Source organism: Oncorhynchus mykiss, chromosome 22 (genome assembly GCF_013265735.2).
Source record: "Oncorhynchus mykiss isolate Arlee chromosome 22, USDA_OmykA_1.1, whole genome shotgun sequence".
In the NCBI taxonomy this organism is placed as follows: domain Eukaryota; kingdom Metazoa; phylum Chordata; class Actinopteri; order Salmoniformes; family Salmonidae; genus Oncorhynchus; species Oncorhynchus mykiss.
In genome coordinates, this window is record NC_048586.1 from 41,940,274 (window position 1) to 41,963,861 (window position 23,588).

Sequence of the window (23,588 nt, forward strand, 5' to 3'; positions counted from 1 at the left end):
GACTAAGCTGTACCCTGGCACATTGACTCGGAACTGTTATCCCCTGCACATAGCCTTGTTATTGTTATGTCATTTTCTTGTGTTATATTTTGATTTAGATTGTTTTCACTTTAGTTTATTTAGCAAATATTTTTTCGGAACTCTATTTCTTGAACTGCATTGTTGGTTAAGGGCTTATAAGTAAGAATTCAAGGTAAGTCCTACACCTGTTGTATTTGGCGCATGTGAGAAATACAATTTGATTTGATCTGGTTCATAGGAAGAGAGTGTCTGGAATTCTCAGTTACTGCAGATGCAGCATTTTGTTTCCCATGTTGAATGTTCAGTGTTGGGTCCAATGCTAATGCAAACAAGGCCTTCACCCAAGCTGGCTATTCTAACTGGAAGAATGTTATTGATGGTCCCAAAGGTTTTGAAGAACCCCCACCAGCTCCAAACAAACGATGACCTCATGTACAAATCTCCAGAACATTTTTGAAAAGAAAATCTGCAGCTAAGGTAGGATTCTAGGCTAACCTGGGCTGGCTCCTCTGTTCCAAGATCATCAGGAACAGTCAGAGGTGGAGTTTACGGTGGAGCCATTATCCTGTTCCACTGGTTTGTTCTGTTCTCATTCATTCTGATGACAGCACAATGGTGTCTGTATCATGTATGTTTCACAGACCATAAGGTCTTACAGGAGGCATGTATAGGTCTAAAAAGGGCCTAAAATGGCCACTTTCATCATGATTTTCTCAAATATTGTATGTGATACAATTGTATAAAACATGTCAACATCCTTCCACCCAATGAAGTTTCTATGTTTGAAATGCCAGAACAACCTGAGAAGGCGCAAAAATATTTTGGGTATCCTGGTGTGGAACTGCCCAATAGCCAGAGAGAGCAGGTACAGGAAGGGGTGGACCTCACAGCCCTGTCTGAATGCAGACTCTTTCACCAGTCACCACAAACAAAGAGTTGCCATTTCCATAACCTTTAAAGTCATAGATTTCAGATAAAGATTGAGTTGAAGATGACTACCAAGATTTGGATCAATCTCATCATCTTATGTTTACTAAAAGGTATGTTGTTTTAAATCATTGACTATAAATGTTTAATCACTGTTAAATGAAGACACATTGTTTAATGCATGTGTTTGTTTGTGATTTCCTTTAGCAGCCTCATCCCTCTCCGGACCTTCAGAGGTGAAGAGTGTAGTTGGTGAAACAGTCCACGTCTCCTGCCAGTATCACAAGTTCAACAGGGACAAGGTCAAAATCTGGTGCAGGGGTTATCACTGGTATTTCTGCAAAGTTATCATTCGATCTGATCAACCTAAACATCTGACCAGTGATGTTCAGATATTGGATGATAAAAACCTTGGGTTATTCACAGTCAGTATGAAAGGAGCAACAGCTGAGGACAGTGGCTGGTACTGGTGTGCAATTGAAAGAGCCAGCAGAACTTTGACGTTTCGTCTTCGGCTGACTGTCTCCGAGTGTAAGTACTGTATGTAGCTGAATTTGTCGCTTACAGTTTTTATTTTTCTCTGAGGAATTTAATATAACATTGCATAAACCAGTGATCAATTGCTATTAGTGAAATCAGTGCTTACAAATGTTTCTAAAGAAACCTGTGTTTCATAACATTACTTTTTATGCTATGTCCATTATGAGTTGCTGTGTGAGTTGCTGTTTCCTGCAGGGCTTGTATCTCGGCTCAAAACAGAAACCACAAAACAGTACAACAAGACCTCAACTTCCCCAACAACGTTGACAACACCACGGTCCACACCTTGTATGACTCAAACAACAGGTCTCATATCTGCTACAAGCAAATCAACAAGGTAAACATAGCTTAGTAAATAAGGCTACCCAATTTATTGTAAATTGTCGACACTGCCGTTTCTGCATAATGTACATATGAACGGGGGGGATGTCCACGTAATAATCTAAAACAGCAGAATGTACAAACTAACTATATCAGGGCTGCCCAATCACGATCCCTGAGGGCAGGAACACTTCTGGTTTTCATCCTCTCCTTCTAATCAGGTAGGAACAAAAAGCAGAAGTATATTCGGCCCTCCAGGACCGGAGTTGGTCAGCCCTGAACGGTGTGGCAAAAGTTGCACAGACCTGGCTAGATTACTCTTCGTTTGTTACATTTCAATGTGGTTCACCCTCAGCTGACTCTATATCTACAGTGTGACAGTGTCCTTGGCTCAAGATGATCCGGTGTGGAAAGTATGGAGAGTACTGCGCTGGATGCTCTTCCTCTTCCTGTGTCTGTTCCTTGTTCTCTTCAGTATACGATGCCATTGCTGATATTTGTACCATTCCTGCTGATAAATCGCTTGTCTCAGTGTGTGCTACATTTTCCCCTAATCAAAATGTACCAAATCCAAATCGTTGAGAATATTGTTTGTTTTAATTTATGAAGCTAAAACATTCAAACATGCACATATATATTAATAATAAGCTAATGCATTGAGGTCATAACATGTTCCGAGAGATATGAATGTATAGAGAAACAATACTAAAGATGTTGGATCTTAATTTGAACCAGTTTGCAGGAAAATAATACTGCATGCAACAGAAAATGTGAATTATTATGTGGATTTGTCACGTTCTGACCTTAGTTCCTTTTTTATGTCTTTATTTTAGTTGGTCAGGGCGTGAGTTGGGGTGGGCATTCTATGTTGTTTTTCTATGTTTTGTTCTGTTGTTATATTTCTATGTGTTTGGCTTAGTATGGTTCTCAATCAGAGGCAGGTGTCAGTCGTTGTCTCTGATTGGGAGCCATATTTAGGTAGCCTGTTTTCTATTGTGTTTTGTGGGTGGTTGTATCCTGTGTTAGTGTTTTCACCAGACGGGACTGTTTCAGTTGTTTGTTTGTACTTTTGTTATTTTGTTCAGTGTTCAGTTGATTTATTAAATATATCATTATGGACACTTACCACCCTGCACATTGGTCTGATCCTTACTACTCCTCGTCAGATGAGGAAGAAGACCGTTACAGGATTATAATGAATGGACATTTTTGTAGGGGTTGATACATTTTTCGTTAGGGTAAATCAAGTCAAGTCACATTTCAAAGTGGAAATTACACACTTTAGAAGCCTTTTTAAAAATCAAATACATTAGAATTTTTTATTTCCTGCTTTGCAGAAAAAATTATCAATAACCAATGAGTGATGATGATCCTACATCTGCAAGAGACAACACTATAATAATGCTACTACACTGAACAAAAATATACATGCAACACGTAAAGTGTTGGTTTCTTGAGCTGGAATAAAAAATCCCAGAAATGTTCCATACCACAAAAAACATGCATCTCTCAAATGTTGTGCACAAATTTGTTTACAGGTTTTGAGGATGTGTGCAATTGGCATGCTGACTGCAGGAATGTGCACCAGAGCTGTTGCATGAAAATGTAATGTTAATTTCACTAACATAAGCTGCCTCCAACGTAGTTTTAGAGAATTTGGCAGTACGTCCTTCCGGCCTCACAACCGCCCCCAGTGGGTTGGTCTATGCCCTCCCAGGCCCACCTGTGGCTGCACCCCTGCCCATTCATGTGAAATCCATAGATTAGTGTCTAATACATTTATTTCAATTGACTGATTTCCTTATATGAAGTGTAACTCAGTAAAATCTTTGAAATTATTGCATGTCACATATATATTTTTATTAAACCCAACCAGATTACTTCTTTGAATTCATGGCCATCCTGCATTCACTTCTACAGATCTTGACATGGCTTGGAAGACATCAAAGAAACCAATCCCAATGGCAACACAAAAATGGTCTCATATGGGCTTGGAGTCATTCAAACCCCAGAGAGCCTGCTGGTTTATACACAAATAAACAAGCACATGTAAATGTAACGCGACTAGTCATCTCCCTTTGAAGTCATCATGTTATCAGACATGCAAACCCTGATGGCAATAGATTTCTTTGAACAAGTGAAACCCACAACAACATCACCAAAGGAACAGAGAGACTGTCTGTGTAAACAACACAATCCTCTGAGATAATAGCTGTACCATACTAGAAGTGGCATTAGACTTGCACACATATCAATCATTGTAGAGCATCTGTAAAAAAAAATAAACTGAATAGAATCTTTATAGAACAATTAATCGCTATTATCACTTTGGAAGTTGCTCTATTTGTAAACCTCCCTTTTGTTTTTGTGGCCAGTTCTTAGTAACCACTACGTAGAAGCCAGACTCTGTGACTCCCTTTGTCCTTGTCCCTTGTGGTTCTCAGTTTTCATAGCTCTTTCAACATTTCTCTGAAGGTATACAGTATGTGATACTCGAGCTTCCTTCATGGTGTGTGTGTGTGCATGTGTGTTGGAATGGGTTGGTGGGGGCGGGCGGGATTGCCTTGGAAGCAGAACAGAAGTATTCTGTGCTTAGAAATGGCTGGTTGTACAAAGGGAAACACTCATACAAATGGAGGATGTAATTTTGATCCCTCTTTTGTTGTTGAGAATTTTCCTAAACAGCAAGAAATGCAAACTCATATTGTATTTGAGTTTTAAAAAGGCTCCTGATGTTTGTAATTTCCATGTACATAATTCAGACTTAATTTGCCCTAACGGAAAATGTATTGGCCTATGAGCAAGGCAGTTAAACCACTGTTCTCCGGGCACTGAAGACGTGGATGTGGATTACGGGGCTCCCTCACCTCTCTGATTCAGAGGGGTTGGGTTAAATGCAGAAGACATATTTCAGTTGAATACATTCAGTTGGACAACTGACTAGGTATCCCCCTTTCCTGAAAAATGTGTGCACAACATTTGAAATAAATAAGCTTTTTGTGTGTATGGGACATTTCTGTGATTTTTTTATTCCAGCTCATGAAACACGGGACAAACACTTTACGTGTTGCGTTTATATTTTTGTTCAGTGTAGTAGTATTATAACAGTGTTGTCTCTTGCAGATGTAGGATCTTCATCACTCTTTTCTTATTGATATTTTTTTCTGCAAAGCAGGAAATGCAAACTTCTAATGTATTTGACTTTTAAAAAGGCTTCTAAAGTGTGTAATTTCCACTTTGAAATGTGACTTGATTTGATTTACCCTAACGAAAAATGTATCAACCCCTACAAAAATGTCCATTCATTAAAATCCACATTTTGTGTTGCTGCAGGATTATTTTCCTGCTGTAGCAAACTGGCTCAAATGATGATCCTCCATCTGTATGAGACCACAGATGGGTATAATATAAATATATTGATGATAGCCAGGTCCCTGTTTTAGAGCCCATTTCAAACAAATGAACTGGTCTAATTTGGAATTAACTTAGAAAGTTACAGTACATTGGTAAATTATGTGTTTTTAAATTGTACAGATCACATGGCTTTTAAACAACCTTTGAGTTCTTAGTAATCTAACAACTACATTTTAGTCATTTAGCGAGGGACGTAGAGGAGCAGTTAGGATTTAAACGCCAATGATCCTAACCGCTAGGCTACCTGTCACCACTACCCTCTAACCGCTATGCTACCTGTCACCACTACCCTCTAACCGCTATGCTACCTGCCACCCCTATGCTCCTAACAGCTAGGCTACCTGCCACCACTACTCTCTAACCGCTATGCTACCTGCCACCCCTATGCTCCTAACAGCTAGGCTACCTGCCACCCCTATGCTCCTAACAGCTAGGCTACCTGCCACCCCTACTCTCTAACCGCTATGCTACCTGCCACCCCTATGCTCCTAACAGCTAGGCTACCTGCCACCCCTACTCTCTAACCGCTATGCTACCTGCCACCCCTATGCTCCTAACAGCTAGGCTACCTGCCACCCCTATGCTCCTAACAGCTAGGCTACCTGCCACCCCTACTCTCTAACCGCTATGCTACCTGCCACCCCTATGCTCCTAACAGCTAGGCTACCTGCCACCCCTACTCTCTAACCGCTATGCTACCTGCCACCCCTATGCTCCTAACAGCTAGGCTACCTGCCACCCCTATGCTCCTAACAGCTAGGCTACCTGCCACCCCTACTCTCTAACCGCTATGCTACCTGCCACCCCTATGCTCCTAACAGCTAGGCTACCTGCCACCCCTATGCTCCTAACAGCTAGGCTACCTGCCACCACTACCCTCTAACCGCTATGCTACCTGCCACCCCTATGCTCCTAACAGCTAGGCTACCTGTCACCACTACCCTCTAACCGCTATGCTACCTGCCACCGCTATGCTCTAACAGCTAGGCTACCTGCCACCACTACTCTCTAACCGCTATGCTACCTGCCACCCCTATGCTCCTAACAGCTAGGCTACCTGCCACCACTACTCTCTAACCGCTATGCTACCTGCCACCCCTATGCTCCTAACAGCTAGGCTACCTGTCACCACTACCCTCTAACCGCTATGCTACCTGCCACCCCTATGCTCCTAACAGCTAGGCTACCTGCCACCACTACTCTCTAACCGCTATGCTACCTGCCACCCCTATGCTCCTAACAGCTAGGCTACCTGCCACCACTACCCTCTAACCGCTATGCTACCTGCCACCCCTATGCTCCTAACAGCTAGGCTACCTGCCACCACTACTCTCTAACCGCTATGCTACCTGCCACCCCTATGCTCCTAACAGCTAGGCTACCTGCCACCACTACCCTCTAACCGCTATGCTACCTGCCACCCCTATGCTCCTAACAGCTAGGCTACCTGTCACCACTACCCTCTAACCGCTATGCTACCTGCCACCCCTATGCTCCTAACAGCTAGGCTACCTGCCACCACTACTCTCTAACCGCTATGCTACCTGCCACCGCTATGCTCTAACAGCTAGGCTACCTGCCACCACTACCCTCTAACCGCTATGCTACCTGCCACCGCTATGCTCTAACAGCTAGGCTACCTGCCACCACTACTCTCTAACCGCTAGGCTACCTGCCACCACTATGCTCTAACCGCTAGGCTACCTGCCACCCCTATGCTCTAACAGCTAGGCTACCTGCCACCCCTATGCTCTAACCGCTAGGTTACCTGCCACCACTACTCTCTAACCACTAGGCTACCCGCTACCCCTACCCTCTAACCACTAGGCTCTCTGCCACCCCTACCCTCTAACCTCTAGGTCACCTGCCACTGTTACCCTCTAACCACTAGGCTACCTGCCACCCCTATCCTCTAACCACTAGGCTACCTGCCACCCCTACCCTCTAACCGCTATGCTACCTGCCACCCCTACTCTCTAACCACTAGGCTACCCGCTACCCCTACCCTCTAACCACTAGGCTACCTGCCACCCCTACCCTCTAACCGCTAGGTTACCTGCCACTGTTACCCTCTAACCACTAGGCTACCTGCCACCGCTACCCTCTAACCACTAGGCTACCTGCCACCTTTACCCTCTAACCGCTAGCTTACCTGCCACCCCTACCCTCTAACCACTAGACTACCTGCCACCCCTACCCTCTAACCGCTAGGTTACCTGCCACCCCTACCCTCTAACCGCTAGGTTACCTGCCACCTCTACCCTCTAACCACTAGACTACCTGCCACCCCTACGCTCTAACCACTAGGCTACCTGCCACCCCTATGCTCTCATCACTAGGCTACCTGCCACCGCTACCCTCTAACCACTAGACTACCTGCCACCCCTACGCTCTAACCACTAAGCTACCTGCCACCCCTACCCTCTAACCACTAGGCTACCTGCCACCCCTACCATCTAACTGCTAGGTTACCTGCCACTGCTACCCTCTAACCGCTAGACTACCTGCCACCCCTACGCTCTAACCACTAGGCTACCTGCCACCCCTACCCTCTAACCACGAGGCTACCTGCCACCCCAACCTTCTAACCACTAAGCTACCTGCCACCCCTAAGCTCTAACCACTAGGCTACCTGCTCTAACCGCTAGGCTACCTACTCTCTAACTGCTAGGCTACCTGCCACCCATATGCTCTAACCACTAGGCTACCTGCCACGCCTATGGTCTAACTGCTAGGCTACCTGCCACCCATATTCTCTAACCACTAGGCTACCTGCCACCCCTACTCTCTAACTGCTAGGCTACCTGCCACCCATATGCTCTAACCACTAGGCTACCTGCCACGTCTATGGTCTAACTGCTAGGCTACCTGCCACCCATATGCTCTAACCACTAGGCTACCTGCCACCCCTACCCTCTAACAGCTAGGCTACCTGCCACCCCTACCCTCTAACAGCTAGGCTACCTGCCACCCCTACCCTCTAACCGCTAGGCTACCTGCCACCCCTACCCTCTAACAGCTAGGCTACCTGCCACCCCTACCCTCTAACAGCTAGGCTACCTGCCACCCCTACCATCTAACAGCTAGGCTACCTGCCACCCCTACCCTCTAACAGCTAGGCTACCTGCCACGCCTACGGTCTAATTGCTTGGCTACTCTAACCGCTAGGTTACCTGCCACCACTACCCTCTAATAGCTAGGCTACCTGCCACCCCTACCCTCTAATAGCTAGGCTACCTGCCACCCCTAGCCTCTAACAGCTAGGCTACCTGCCACGCCTACGGTCTAATTGCTAGGCTACTCTAACCACTAGGCTACCTGCCACCCCTACCCTCTAACAGCTAGGCTACCTGCCAACAGCTAGGCTACCTGCCACTCCTATGGTCTAACTGCTAGGCTACTCTAACCGCTAGGTTACCTGCCACCCCTAACTAATTGTGAACAGGCAGAATACATTAGAAGCTTCATTACAGCTTTCCACAGATAGGGTCAGCCGAAGAACTCTTGCTGTGCTGATGGAAGGTGGAGTGGTCCTGTGTGGCTCAGTTGGTAGAGCATGGCACTTGCAACGGAACTGTTGTGGGTTCAGTTACCACGGGGACCAGTACAAACAAATATGAAAGTGTATGCACTCACTACTATAAGTTGCTCTGTGTAAAAGTGTCTGTTAAATGATGTAAATGGAGAGTGCTGGATCTAAAAATGATGTGCAGGTTGGAACACACGTGGGTATTCCATTTTCTTCCACCCTAAAATAGGATTTCAGCTATAATACATTTTGCATTTTAACATGGATTGTTCCACCACAGATAGCACCACAGATAGCATGGAGATTATATTTACTTTTTGTTACATGTGGAAATATAACATTTTACACATGTAAAAAGCAACAATTTTCCTATGCCTCTCTATTTCCTACACCTCTCACTGTTCCTCTCTGTGCTAGCTGAACTACCTGTTGTGCCTGTGTGGTCTGAATATGTTTGTGTGACAGACATGTAAATCACTTGACCTTTGAGGGCATAGTAAGAGTGGAGGCATGCAAACCCACTGGGAGAGTGCATGTTAGGTAGCCTCTAACTGTGAGCTTCATGACAGTCACACTGCAAATGTGGACAAATAGCATCTTAGAACCACCTCTTTAGGAATCTGAAGTCGGAAACTGCTCACTGAACAGTTACTGAGACATACATGAGACAATGTACGTCATCAGTCAAGATAACCTTGTGGTTGTAACTCTCCCTCACTAAAATATGAATAATACGCATTTAGATGTGTATCCTCCGATGTCTCACTGTGTTTCTAGTAGTGACACCTGACTCACTGCAGCAATGTAGAGCTGATTCTTATGGCAGTCCTAACGGCATAAAGCACTCTTTCACTTCTCTCCAGACTTTAGAATGACATGCTTGGATCAGTTGCATAGATACTTGTACCACAGATAGAACAATGAGACAGATATTCACTGGATGTATACATGTGAAGCATCCTGTTGGCGTTTCCACACAGAGGCATTCAGTGGGAGAAGAGGGAACGAGATGGAACGAGATAGATTTTGGCGGACATTCTGCCAATTTTATCATTGATTAAACATTTGATCTCAATACGTTTTTCTGTTCCCAAAACTAGAATATGTTATGAACAGAGGAGACTACGTTTTGCAAAATAAAATAAAATTGCGCTGTTTAGGAGTGCAAAGGCAAATTCATTTATTGCACACGCGCCACAGAGTAGGCGTTGCGTAATGGAAATATGCAGAAGTATATTAGAAAGCGGCAATAGGATATCGCTAACGCATGCTTGGCCCTGCCCACCTCCTTGCTTGTCCTGCCCACTATTTATTTATTTATTTATTTTTATTTTTTATTTCACCTTTATTTAAACAGGTAGGCAAGTTGAGAACTAGTTCTCATTTACAATTGCGACCTGGCCAAGATAAAGCAAAGCAGTTCGACACATACAACGACATACAGTCAATAATACAGTATAAACAAGTCTATATACGATGTGAGCAAATGAGGTGTGATAAGGGAGGTAAAGGCAAAAAGGCCATGGTGGCAAAGTAAATACAATATAGCAAGTAAAACACTGGAATGGTAGATTTTCAATGGGAGAATGTGCAAAGTAGAAATAAAAATAATGGGGTAGCAAAATAAATAAATCATTAAATACAGTAGGGAAAGAGGTAGTTGTTTGGGCTAAATTATAGGTGCGCTATGTACAGGTGCAGTAATCTGTGAGCTGCTCTGACAGTTGGTGCTTAAAGCTAGTGAGGGAGATAAGTGTTTCCAGTTTCAGAGATTTTTGTAGTTCGTTCCAGTCATTGGCAGCCGAGAACTGGAAGGAGAGGCGGCCAAAGAAAGAACTGGTTTTGGGGGTGACTAGAGAGATATACCTGCTGGAGCGTGTGCTACAGGTGGGAGATGCAATGGTGACCAGCGAGCTGAGATAAGGGGGACTTTACCTAGCAGGGTCTTGTAGATGACATGGAGCCAGTGGGTTTGGCGATGAGTATGAAGCGAGGGCCAGCCAAAGAGAGCGTACAGGTTGCAATGGTGGGTAGTATATGGGGCTTTGGTGACAAAACGGATTGCACTGTGATAGACTGCATCCAATTTGTTGAGTAGGGTATTGGAGGCTATTTTGTAAATGACATCGCCAAAGTCGAGGATTGGTAGGATGGTCAGTTTTACAAGGGTATGTTTGGCAGCATGAGTGAAGGATGCTTTGTTGCAAAATAGGAAGCCAATTCTAGATTTAACTTTGGATTGGAGATGTTTGATATGGGTCTGGAAGGAGAGTTTACAGTCTAACCAGACACCTAAGTATTTGTAGTTGTCCACGTATTCTAAGTCAGAGCCGTCCAGAGTAGTAATGTTGGACAGGCGGGTAGGTACAGGTAGCGATCGGTTCAAGAGCATGCATTTAGTTTTACTTGTATTTAAGAGCAATTGGAGGCCACGGAAGGAGATTTGTATGGCATTGAAGCTTGCCTGGAGGGTTGTTAACACAGTGGCCAAAGAAGGGCCAGAAGTATACAGAATGGTGTCGTCTGCGTAGAGGTGGATCAGAGACTCACCAGCAGCAAGAGCGACCTCATTGATGTATACAGAGAAGAGAGTCGGTCCAATAATTGAACCCTGTGGCACCCCCATAGAGACTGCCAGAGGTCTGGACAGCAGACCCTCCGATTTGACACACTGAACTCTATCAGAGAAGTAGTTGGTGAACCAGGCGAGGCAATCATTTGAGAAACCAAGGCTGTCGAGTCTGCCGATGAGGATGTGGTGATTGACAGAGTCGAAAGCCTTGGCCAGATCAATGAATATGGCTGCACAGTAATGTTTCTTATCGATGGCGGTTAAGATATCATTTAGGACCTTGAGCGTGGCTGAGGTGCACCCATGACCAGCTCTGAAACCAGATTGCATAGCAGAGAAGGTATGGTGGGATTCGAAATGGTCGTAATTTGTTTGTTGACTTGGCTTTCAAAGACCTTAGAAAGGCAGGGTAGGATAGATATAGGTCTGTAGCAGTTTGGGTCAAGAGTGTCAACCCCTTTGAAGAGGGGGATGACCGCAGCTGCTTTCCAATCTTTGGGAATCTCAGACGACACGAAAGAGAGGTTGAACAGGCTAGTAATAGGGGTGGCAACAATTTTGACAGATAATTTTAGAAAGAAAGGGTCCAGATTGTCTAGCCCGGCTGATTTGTAGGGGTCCAGATTTTGCAGCTCATTCAGAACATCAGCTGAGCAGATTTGGGAGAAGGAGAAATGGGGAAGGCTTGGGCGAGTTGTTGTGGGGGGTGCAGTGCTGTTGACCGGGGTAGGAGTAGCCAGGTGGAAAGCATGGTCAGCCGTAGAAAAATGCTTATTGAAATTCTCAATTATGGTGGATTTATCAGTGGTGACAGTGTTTCCTATCTTCAGTGCAGTGGGCAGCTGGGAGGAGGTGTTCTTATTCTCCATGGACTTTACAGTGTCCCAGAACTGTTTTGAGTTAGTGTTGCAGGAAGCAAATTTCTGCTTGAAAAAGCTAGCCTTGGCTTTTCTAACTGCCTGTGTATAATGGTTTCTAGCTTCCCTGAACAGCTGCATATCACGGGGGCTGTTCGATGCTAATGCAGAACGCCATAGGATGTTTTTATGTTGGGCAGTCAGGTCTGGGGAGAACCAAGGGCTATATCTGTTCCTGGTTCTAAATTTCTTGAATGGGGCATGTTTATTTAAGATGGTTAGGAAGGCATTTTTAAAAATATCCAGGCATCCTCTACTGACGGGATGAGATCAATATCCCTCCAGGATACCCCGGCCAGGTCGATTAGAAAGGCCTGCTCGCTGAAGTGTTTCAGGGAGCGTTTTACAGTGATGAGTGGAGGTCGTTTGACCGCTGACCCATTACGGATGCAGGCAATGAGGCAGTGATCGCTGAGATCTTGGTTGAAAACAGCAGAGGTGTATTTAGAGGGCAAGTTGGTTAGGATGATATCTATGAGGGTGCCCGTGTTTAAGGCTTTGGGGAGGTACCTGGTAGGTTCATTGATAATTTGTGTGAGGTTGAGGGCATCAAGTTTATATCAAGTTTACATTGTAGGATGGCTGGGGTGTTAAGCATGTTCCAGTTTAGGTCGCCTAGCAGCACAAGCTCTGAAGATAGATGGGGGGCAATCAGTTCACATATGGTGTCCAGAGCACAGCTGGGGGCAGAGGGTGGTCTATAACAGGCGGCAACGGTGAGAGACTTGTTTTTAGAGAGGTGGATTTTTAAAAGTAGAAGTTCAAATTGTTTGGGTACAGACCTGGATAGTAGGACAGAACTCTGCAGGCTATCTTTGCAGTAGATTGCAACACCGCCCCCTTTGGCAGTTCTATCTTGTCTGAAAATGTTGTAGTTTGGAATTAAAATGTCTGAATTTTTGGTGGTCTTCCTAAGCCAGGATTCAGACACAGCTAGAACATCCGGGTTGGCAGAGTGTGCTAAAGCAGTGAATAGAACAAACTTAGGGAGGAGGCTTCTAATGTTAACATGCATGAAACCAAGGCTATTACAGTTACAGAAGTCGTCAAAAGAGAGCGCCTGGGGAATAGGAGTGGAGCTAGGCACTGCAGGGCCTGGATTCACCTCTACATCGCCAGAGGAACATAGGAGGAGTAGAATAAGGGTGCGGCTAAAAGCAATAAGAATTGGTCGTCTAGAACGTCTGGAACAGAGAGTAAAAGGAGGTTTCTGGGGGCGATAAAATAGCATCAAGGTATAATGTACAGACAAAGGTATGGTAGGATGTGAATACAGTGGAGGTAAACCTAGGTATTGAGTGATGAAGAGAGAGATATTGTCTCTAGAAACATCATTGAAACCAAGAGATGTCATTGCATGTGTGGGTGGTGGAACTAATAGGTTGGATAAGGTATAGTGAGCAGGACTAGAGGCTCTACAGTGAAATAAGCCAATAAACACTAACCAGAACAGCAATGGACAAGACATATTGACATTAAGGAGAGGCATGCTCAGTCGAGTGATCAAAAGGGTCCAGTGAGTGGAGAGGTTGGTTGGGGGTCACGGCGATTTAGACAGCTAAATCGGTAGCAAGCTAGCATAGGAGCAAGCTAGCATAGGATGGAGGTCTGTTATTAGCCAACTCTCAGTAGATTAGTGTGTTTCCGTGTGGTAGAGGGGATTAATCCAAATCACACAACAACAACAAAAATAAAAACAATAGATATAGTTATAGAGGCCCAAGAAGAAAAATAAATAAAGAAAGAAAGAAAAAGAAAATAAAAATTGTCCGATTGTCTATTCAGATAGCAGCCGATAAGATAGCCAACGGCTAGCAGGCCGCAGATGGGCGCCCAGGCAACGTTGCGCCGGAGGAGCCAGCCGGACAATTCCCTCGGGTAGACAACGTCGGCAGTCCAGCCGTGAAGGCCCGGTGGGGCTCCGCGTATTCAGCAAAACGGGTCCGGATAGGTGACTGCAGCCCAGGAGTGATTGATGGAACTCTTCAGCTGGCTAGCTCCGGAACAATTGATGTTAGCTCCGGAATCGACGAAAGCCGATAGTCACACGGATAGCAGCTAGCTAGCTGCGAGATCCAGGCATGGACGTCCAGAGCCAGCGGCCAAAATCCAGGGACATGGAGAGAAAAATTGGTCCGATATGTTCCGCTCCGAGCCGCGCTGCGCTGCACCGCGCAGTACAAAACTGGCGATAGATTCTCGAGCCAAAGGACAGCCGATGACCACAAACTGAGTACCAACGATTAGCCAGTAAATAAGCTAACTAGCTTCTAAACTAGCCCCTGAACCAGCTTCAGAGTAGCTTCTGGACCAGCTTCTGGCTAGCTCCCGGCTAGCTTCTGGCTAATTTCTGGCTAGCCTCTCGGAGGATCTCAGATCTGAGGTAAATAATACTTTTTTATATAAATATCAATTGGTGAAGCGGATTGCAGGAGAGTGTTCTGCAGATGAGTTTTTGGAAAATCAAAAATGTATGTGAAAAAAAAGTTGTAAATATATATATTTACGGGACACGACAGGACGAGGACAAAAATACGTCTGAACTGCTATGCCATCTTGGAAAAAAATAAATAAATGTATGACTATGACTCATTTCTTCCCACGGCAATCTGTGGTGTATCTTGGTTTAGTTATAACAATCTTTGGTTGTACTGCCTATATCCAATCATAGTAGCAATAAGCATGATAAGCAGTAGAGACTAGAGTTTTGTCGGCTTACTCAGACACGTCTATACGCATGACAGCTTGTGATAAGCAGTAGATACTAGAGTTTTGTCGGCTTACTCAGACACGTCTATACGCATCACAGCTTGTGTGTTACTACAAAGACTGCCGTTGTGTCTTTTGCACGATCAGTTTATTTTTAAATGCTCAAAGATTATAACGCTTAGAGCCCTCTTAAATCAAACCCGGTTGCTAGGTCTCCACGGCAACTCGAGGGAAAGATGTCACAGGCCGTTCTTATTGTTTGATGTCGACATTATGAAGTTAGTTATTTATTAAATCAATCCAAACACATTCTTACAGCATGTCTTAGTAATGATAATTGCCGAAAGCTCAAATCTCACAGAAATATATTCATAGCTTCAACCATGTGGATGTCATATAGGTTTTGCAAAACATGCAGACAGTAGTGAAAATTGTTACAGCAGGAAGCTTGTGAAGTGTGTTGATTCTTCCCCTGTGCTGTCTGAGTCGACTGTCTAAAGACTTTGAAAAGCTGCTGCCTTTTCTTTCCATTTTTTTCTCTCTCCCTGACACCCAAGCATCCCACAGGGGTAAGAAACAAGGAAGTTAATGGAGTGGATGTGAGAAGGTGAAACAGTGTGACACCGTCTGCTCAGGCTGAGATGAACACGCATCATGAGAGCTAGTTTCAGACTTACACAAATACACCACCACACCTTTCACCATTTCCCTCCCCTAGTATACTTTCTTTGAATATAATTAAATAAATAAATCCAGGTAGTTGTCAAAGCTATTGCAGTGTGAAAAGATAAATAACTGAGAGAACCAGCAATGTTGAATTTAATGTGTTGAACATAAATACAAAATTCTTTGACGTAAGAATATTGAATCGAAAATAGAAAAAAAAGTTTATTTTTCTAGTTTAGAAGGTTCCCTGTTGTTTCTAATACTATAGAGTTCATGTTTCTGAAATCCCTTCCTACAGGAACTATACTGAGTTACAAGTCCATGGGGGGATTTTACCGCAATCAATTGACTGCAATTACGGCTGGAGTTTTGCTGTACTAAGAGTAGACGAATGGTCTAAAGCTTCTGCCAATTAGTTGTAAAATGAGAGACACTTAGCCAAGGCCAATCCATTTATAACCACTGTCATGGACAACAGTACAGCATGGTGTTGAAATGTGCCTTTAAAATGTTCATCTTTTTCCTCTTCATACTTTGATATATCATAATTTGTAATCACTTTGTCAAAACCATCAAGAAAAAGCTATTTGAAACACTATCCTTCACTGAAAAGTTGGTGCTTTTGTCACTAAAAAGATATTGTGGAGCATTTTCTGGAGAAATAACGTGATCGTTGAATTTAATGCAAAGTGTTGCTTGGAAGTAATCCACTGATAATCTACAGTGCCTTGCGAAAGTATTCGCCCCCCTTGAACTTTGCGACCTTTTGCCACATTTCAGGCTTCAAACATAAAGATATAAAACTGTATTTTTTTGTGAAGAATCAACAAGTGGGACACAATCATGAAGTGGAACGACATTTATTGGATATTTCAAACTTTTTTAACAAATCAAAAACTGAAAAATTGGGCGTGCAAAATACCACTTGTTGTTGATTCTTCACAAAAAAATACAGTTTTATATCTTTATGTTTGAAGCCTGAAATGTGGCAAAAGGTCGCAAAGTTCAAGGGGGCCGAATACTTTCGCAAGGCACTGTATCTGGAGTTGCAGTTCCTTCTGAAGATCAAATGGTCTTGATTTTCTTATTCAGCTCCAGAAGGTATTGCAATCATAGCTATCTCTTATTCAGCTCCAGAAGGCATAGTAATCGTAGCTATCATTTATTCAGCTCCAGAAGGTATTGTAATCATAGTGTCATGACGTGGCCCTTTCTGTGTGTAGATTGTGCATTCCCCCTCTCTCACGCTCTCCTACACCCAGGTTCTGTTATCTCAGGTCGTAAATTCCTGGCGGAAGACTCTCTCCCCCTGGCCATGCAGAGAGAGAGACCACAGAGTGAACAAAGGATTTCACGTGGCCGAACTCCTAAATCCCCAAAATGGGAAGATGAAAACATCCACTTGTGAGAATGTGGGAAGGGTCTCTGGACACTTAAGGGACAGTTATGCTGAGTGTTTCATTGGTGACCTCACAAAGGACAGGAAGGACAGGAAACACACATAACTATATCTCTGAATGTGTACATTTCTCAATAATGGTGTTTGCATCTACTTCTTGTTTAAAATGAATGAGCAAAGATTAAACTATCTGTGAAAGGATGTAATGTAAAATCCCTGTAAAGTTTAACTAGTCAGCGGCCATGCCCCCGTGAGCACAGACATGATCTGGCGTCATGGAACCGTCCTCTTCTACTGTTACAAATAAAAGCCCCTCCTAAAAAAATCCTCTTCAGACTGAGCAAACCCACAGCATGAGCTATGATTGCGAATAGTTAAGACCACGAATACCTCGGTGTAAGCTCAGATAACGTGAGGTAAACAATAATTCATTAATATAAGATTAATTGATCGAATATTGAAATATCTGAAGAGTTATATTCGGAAAAGTATAACTTTGTAATCTGAATATTTTCCGTGGTGCCCCGACATCCTAGTTAATGAAATGTGCATGATTAGTTTAATCACGTAATACTAATTACAGAGAATTGATTTGATAAAATAACAGTCTTCACCATTAATGATGCCAAACACAACAAGAACTATCTCTTATTCAGCTCCAGAAGGTATTATAATCATAACTATCTCTTATTCAGCTCCAGAAGGTATTGTAAATATAGCTACCGCTTGACATCTAACAATATACAATGGGGTCTGAAATTATTGACACCATTGATGAAGATGAGCAAAAATGACTGTATAAAATAAATAATTCAAATATTGAGCTGTATTGTATGCAAAAAGTACATGTTTATACTAATATAATTGCTCAGTGAAAGAGATTTTGTATACAAGCAATTCTCAAAAGGGAAGGGGTCAAAATTATTGACACGCCTCTTTTCAGTACCTTTCAATTCCTCACCTTCTGAGGATAATGGTACTGAGCCTTTTTCTCAAATGTTTAATGAGTTGGATAACACATTGGGAGGGATCTTAGACCATTCCTCCTTACATAATCCTTCTAGATGCTTGATATCCTTTGTCTGCTCTTATGGACGGCCCTCCTCAATTCAAACCACAGGTTTTCAATGGGTTTCAAGTCCAGAGACTGAGATGGCCATTGCAAATGTGTTATTTTGTGGTCAATTAACCATTTATTTGTGGATGTTGTTGTGTGCTTGGGGTTATTGTCTCGCTGGAATATCTACTTGTAACCAAATGTCAGCCTCCTGGCAGAAGCAACCTGATTTTTGCATAAAATGTCCTGATAAATTTCATGATGCCATTGACCTTACGAAGGGCCACAGGACCAGTGGAAGAAAAATAGCCCCATAACATCCACCACCATATTTTAAAGTAGGTATGGGGTTCTTTTCTGCTCATGCATTCTCATATTGACGCCAAACCCACTACTGGTGCACCTGGCCAAAGACCTCTGTTTTCATGTTCTCTGACCAAAACACTGGTTCCAAGCCAAGTGTCGATGCCATTTAGAAAACTCCAGGAGTTTTACATTTGTTGAATGACATGAAAACAGAGCTCTTTGGCCACACACACAGTCTTAATTTAACCACCTTGGATGTTCCTTTGGCACCTCAGCAGGCAGAAGCAGATGCTTGGTAGGTAAAGTTGGCTGTAGAAACGCAGCAGGGCAGCTGCCCATTCATTTTTTTTTGTAAAGATGAGACATCAGATGAACACATTCCCTGTTCCATGTGTTAAGATGTGAGCGGTCCTTGGAAAAGAATGGGAGGATTTGGCAGTCATTGTTGAGCAGATTGCATTGTTTGCTTGTTCTGATTTTGAACTTAATTCACCAATAAAGTTATCCATCAAGTTCATTCTGTGGTCGCTGTATTTTGACTGAATGGTAAATGTTCTACATCTTTTCAGGAGATGTTGTTCCTTTAGTAGTTTATTTCTATTTTGGGACATAAAGCTATTGCAACCTTACATAATGCATCCTTACATAATAACAAAACAAGCTATATTTTATTTTATTTTTTTTAAATGAAAAAACAACATCTTGTGTGTGTGTGTGTGTGTGTGTGTGTATATATATATATACACATCAATTACACTATACATATCTATATACACATTAATTACACTATATCTACATACACATCAATTACACTATACATATCTATATACACATCAATTACACTGTACATATCCATATACACATAAATACACTATACATATCTATATTGGGGTGGCAGGTAGCCTAGTGGTTACAGTGTTGGGCCAGTAACCAAAAGGTTGCTAGATCAAATCCCCCAGCTGACAAGGTAGAAAAGTGTCTTTCTGCCCCTGAACAAGTCAGTTAACCCACTGTTCCTAAGCCATCATTGTAAATAAGAATTTGTTCTTAACTGACCTGCCTACGTTCAATTATTTCTTTATTTTTTTAAATACATGAAAAGCCAACACAAACCCAGAAAGCAAAGCACAATCATATGAAACAAACACATTGTTCAGTAAAAATGCTCTCCAACATCCACCTGATGCCCTAGCAGGCACCAACTCATTCCACATGAGAGCTGAAAAAAAAAAAAACGCATATTTAGCTTTGACTCGGTGGAGATCGAAAGAATCTCCAGAGTTTGCCATTCCTGATTCTGATAAATTATACTGTACTTCTGAAGGTTAATGATGAGGCAAGGTATGGCGACAGTTTCTGCAAACGGCCTTCAAAGACAAAAAGAACACAATGCATCAATCTACGAGACTTCAAGGAGGGCCAACCTAATTTCTGATACAAATACATTGTTCTGTACGGAACCTACCACCTGTAATAAATCGCAATGCGTTATGATCAACTCCATGATTTGATTATGTTTGAAGTACCATGATTGAAGTACCAATGTTATATCATTGTTATGACAATGACACATAGTATGCTGGACCTTGATAGTTTTGAGGGAGTTTAACACCAAAGCATCATTACATAAAAATGAGCATTGGGAGCAGACCTTGAGCCCTAATGTGTTTTCAGTGTATGCCAATGCTCAAGAATCCCTGAAGATCTTGTTTTGAGGCAATGCTTTCATATGTATTGAGCGCCAAGGCCCCTCCGCCTGGTCCACATTAAATGTCCTTGAGGACTGGAGAGGGTCAGGCCTTTTCAACAAAGCCATCTGGAAAACAGAGTGGCCAAAGTGATATCCTGGCGACAGGGGAAACAAGTAGGAAGGTCTTTTTTATCCTTAAAAAATGAAAAAGTCAAACCTTCAGAGTGTAGTATAAATCAATGTGCTTGACAGAGTAGTGTCAGATACATCATTGAATAATCATTAGAACAAAGCTTTGAATGCACGTCAACACATCACGATTCCTCCGACTGGGAAACATGCTATTGAACAACTAGTAGAGAAAATGAAAGCAGCAAGAAATATTAGTGGTAGTTGATGGCTATAGCCACATAATAATTTGGCTTGGATTAGTGGTACTTGATATCTATAGACACATAATAATTTGGCTTGGATTAGTGGTACTTGATGTCTATAGACACGTAATAATTTGGTTTGGACTAGTGGTAGTTGATGGCAATAGACACATAATAATTTGGCTTGGATTAGTGGTAGTTGATGGCTATAGACACATAATAATTTGGCTTGGATTAGTGGTAGTTGATGGCTATAGACACATAATAATTTGGCTTGGATTAGTGGTAGTTGATGGCTATAGACACATAATAATTTGCAAATCACTACATTTTAACTTGACTGCATTTAGCATAATACAACTACTTACTACTACAAATTGGATACTATTTTAGATTAGAGCAGTAAACTGCTAAGGTAATGAAAATGTATCTATGTAAGGATAGCCTGAAGTCAAGATTAAACCAAATACATGATGGTCCCAGCAAAGGGTTTACTGTTGTGATTTCATAGCTGATTTAAGGGGTTGAAAAAATTTCACATTTTTGTTTAGGCCCATTAAGAAAACACACTAAACATAGAATTACTTGCTCTGTGTTATAAAGGCTCATTTGGTACTGCCGAATGATGAATAATACATGGACCTGTCAGGATTCTGTTGGGTTATTGTGTTTCAAACCCAGATCTCTTTTTGTTGTTTTGAGTCCTGATGGTAAACCCAGCTGAAATGTCAGACTTCGCTTTCATTAATCTATTATCCTGTGGGAGCCCTTTCATACCAACCCTCTCATGAATGTTGTCACATTCCAAGGCAATGTTTTCTAAATTATGCAGCTCTCTGTGAATATGCAAATCTTGACAGCCCGTAATTCACCTTTGAATGCCATGGTTCAGGTAGGAATATAAATAACAAGGGAAACATGCATTTCTGAAAGGGGGGTTATGGTAAAACAAGAATAACAAACTTTAGGTGAATTGTGAGATTTCGGCCTAAATCATGTTATACCTTAACTTCAAGTTGATGCCTAATTATCTCTAGTGTTATAATCACCCCCCCCCCCCAAAAAAAAAAATATCACCCCCCCCAAAAATCACCCTCCCCCATGAAATATAGAGAATTACAAGAAATTAGCGGTAAAAATAAAACCACAAAACTGTGCTACACCACTGGTTAGAATTGACATTGATGTCTGGCATGCCCCCATATGTAAATGTCAGAACAAAGCATTCAATCTCTCCTCCCCTTCGCTTCTCCTGCCATCCCCACTCCCCTTCTCTGTCCTTTGTAAACATCATATATACTGTATATCTATGACATTGTCTTTTCAATGTTAGTGAAATCTATTTGTTTTGACTTGTGAGAAAGACATACAGGTTTAGTGAATACTAAAACCTCTCATTGCAAGTGCCTCTCATTGCAAGTGCCTCAGTTAGAAGCCTCATGTGTTATCTTTCTGAAAGTTCCTATCAGGACAGTGAGACATGTTTTGCAATTAACAATGGCCTGAGAAGAACTTAAAGGAAGATTGAACCCAAAAACTATCTTTTGGTATTTGTTTCATTAGTCCATGGTTGAAAACTTGACTGCTGACAAGCAAAACACTTCAGGACTGGCAACAATGGACTAATGAAACAAAAACCAAAATATCGTTTTTGGGTGGAGTTTCCATTGAGGCGTTGTTCACACTGCAGGCCTTAATGCTGGAATCAGTTTTGTTTTTCAAATCAAAAAGCAAATTACAAGTGACCAAATAGTAGTTGTGTGTGTTCAGACAGCAGGCATTTGCTGATTTGGCTGCACTAGTTGTCATAGTAACAATGTTGTAGTATGTTCTTGTCAAACTGTCAACAGAGTAGCTAGCAAGTCAATTACCAGTCTAAAAACCACTTGAGGGCAGAAGTATCAGATTTTAAACATAAGTCGCATGGACTCGAATCAGATGTGTATCTTATTTCAAAACACCTACGAAAGTGGTTTGAAATGTGTCTTGAACAATACATTTTTTTACTTTTCGAACGACAGGAAAAAGAACAGATTCGAATCGGATATGAAGAAAAATTGTGAACAAAGCTTTAGGCATACGAACGCAGAGCTGGATGGGTGAAAACATAATCATTAAATCAGAAACGCCCTGGGAGGTCTGTGGGCAACGCACAATTGACCCTGGCGTCGTCCTGGTTAGGGAAGGTTTGGTCGGTAGGAATATCCTTGTCTCATCGCACCAGTGACTTCTCTGGCAGGCCGGGCGCAGTGCACGCACAGTGCACGCTAACCAAGGTCGCCAGGTGGACGGTGTTTCCTCCGACACATTGGTGCGGCTGGCTTCCGGGTTGGATGCGTGCTGTGTTAAGAAGCAGTGTTGGGATGTGTTTCGGAGGATGCATGGCTTTCGACCTTCGTCTCTCCTGAGCCAGTACGGGAGTTGTAGCAATGAGACAAGAGAGTAGCAACTAATAATTGGATACTACGAAAATGGGGCGAAAAAGGGGGTAAAATTTAATAAATAAATTATCAAGTAATTTCCTCACCATCTAAAATAAGCATGCTCCTTTCAAAAAAACTTGAACTAAGAACAGATAGAGCCCTTGGTTCACTCCAGACCTGACTGCCCTCAACCAGCACAAAAACATCCTGTGGCATACTGCACTAGCATTGCATAGTCCCCGCGATAAGCAACTTTTCAGGGAAGTCAGGAACCAATAAACACATTAAGTTAGGAAGCAAAGGTTAGCTTTTTCAAACAGAAATTTGCATCCTGCAGCTCTAACTCCAAAAAAGGTTCTGGGACACTGTAAAGTCCTTGGAGAATAAGAGCACCTCTTCCCAGCTGCCCACTGCACTGAGGCTAGGAAATACTGTCACCACCGATAAATGCATGATAATCGAGAATGTCAATAAAAAAAATTATACGGCTGGCCATGCTTTCCTCCTGGCAACCCCAACCCCGGTCAACAGCTCCGCACCCCCCGCAGCTACTTGCCCAAGCCTTCCCAGCTTCTCCTTCACCCAAATCCAGATAGCAGAGATTCTGAAAGAGCTGCAAAACTTGGACCCATACAAATCAGCTGGGGAAGACAATCTGGAACCTCTCTTTCTAAAATTATCCACCGCCATTGTTGCAACCCCAATTACTAGTCTGTTCAACCT

General features: G+C 42.8%; 1 protein-coding gene across 2 annotated transcripts; it reads left to right on the forward strand.

The window, feature by feature from the left end:
* The first annotated feature begins 923 nt into the window (after positions 1-923).
* On the forward strand, positions 924-2,952 carry LOC110502132 (CMRF35-like molecule 3). 2 transcript variants are annotated; one of them, XM_021579999.2, is made up of 4 exons: positions 924-1,061; positions 1,156-1,479; positions 1,684-1,825; positions 2,183-2,952. In XM_021579999.2, the coding sequence occupies exons 1-4, from the start codon at positions 1,013-1,015 to the stop codon at positions 2,301-2,303; spliced, it is 636 nt and encodes a 211-aa protein (XP_021435674.2). In that variant the 5' UTR covers positions 924-1,012; the 3' UTR covers positions 2,304-2,952. The 2 variants fall into 2 exon arrangements, with proteins under 2 accessions (XP_021435674.2, XP_021435675.2); XM_021580000.2 differs by having other exon boundaries at positions 933-1,061; positions 1,159-1,479.
* Positions 2,953-23,588: the final 20,636 nt, after the last annotated feature.

What these genes read in the sequence shown, in the direction of transcription:
- LOC110502132 (XM_021579999.2), top strand. Translation starts at nt 1,013, where the DNA reads ATGACTACCAAGATTTGGATCAATCTCATCATCTTATGTTTACTAAAA. An exon ending in TCGGCTGACTGTCTCCGAGT is followed by an intron (nt 1,480 to 1,683) that starts GTAAGTACTGTA and finishes TGTTTCCTGCAG; the next exon opens with GGCTTGTATCTCGGCTCAAA. An exon ending in GCTACAAGCAAATCAACAAG is followed by an intron (nt 1,826 to 2,182) that starts GTAAACATAGCT and finishes CTATATCTACAG; the next exon opens with TGTGACAGTGTCCTTGGCTC.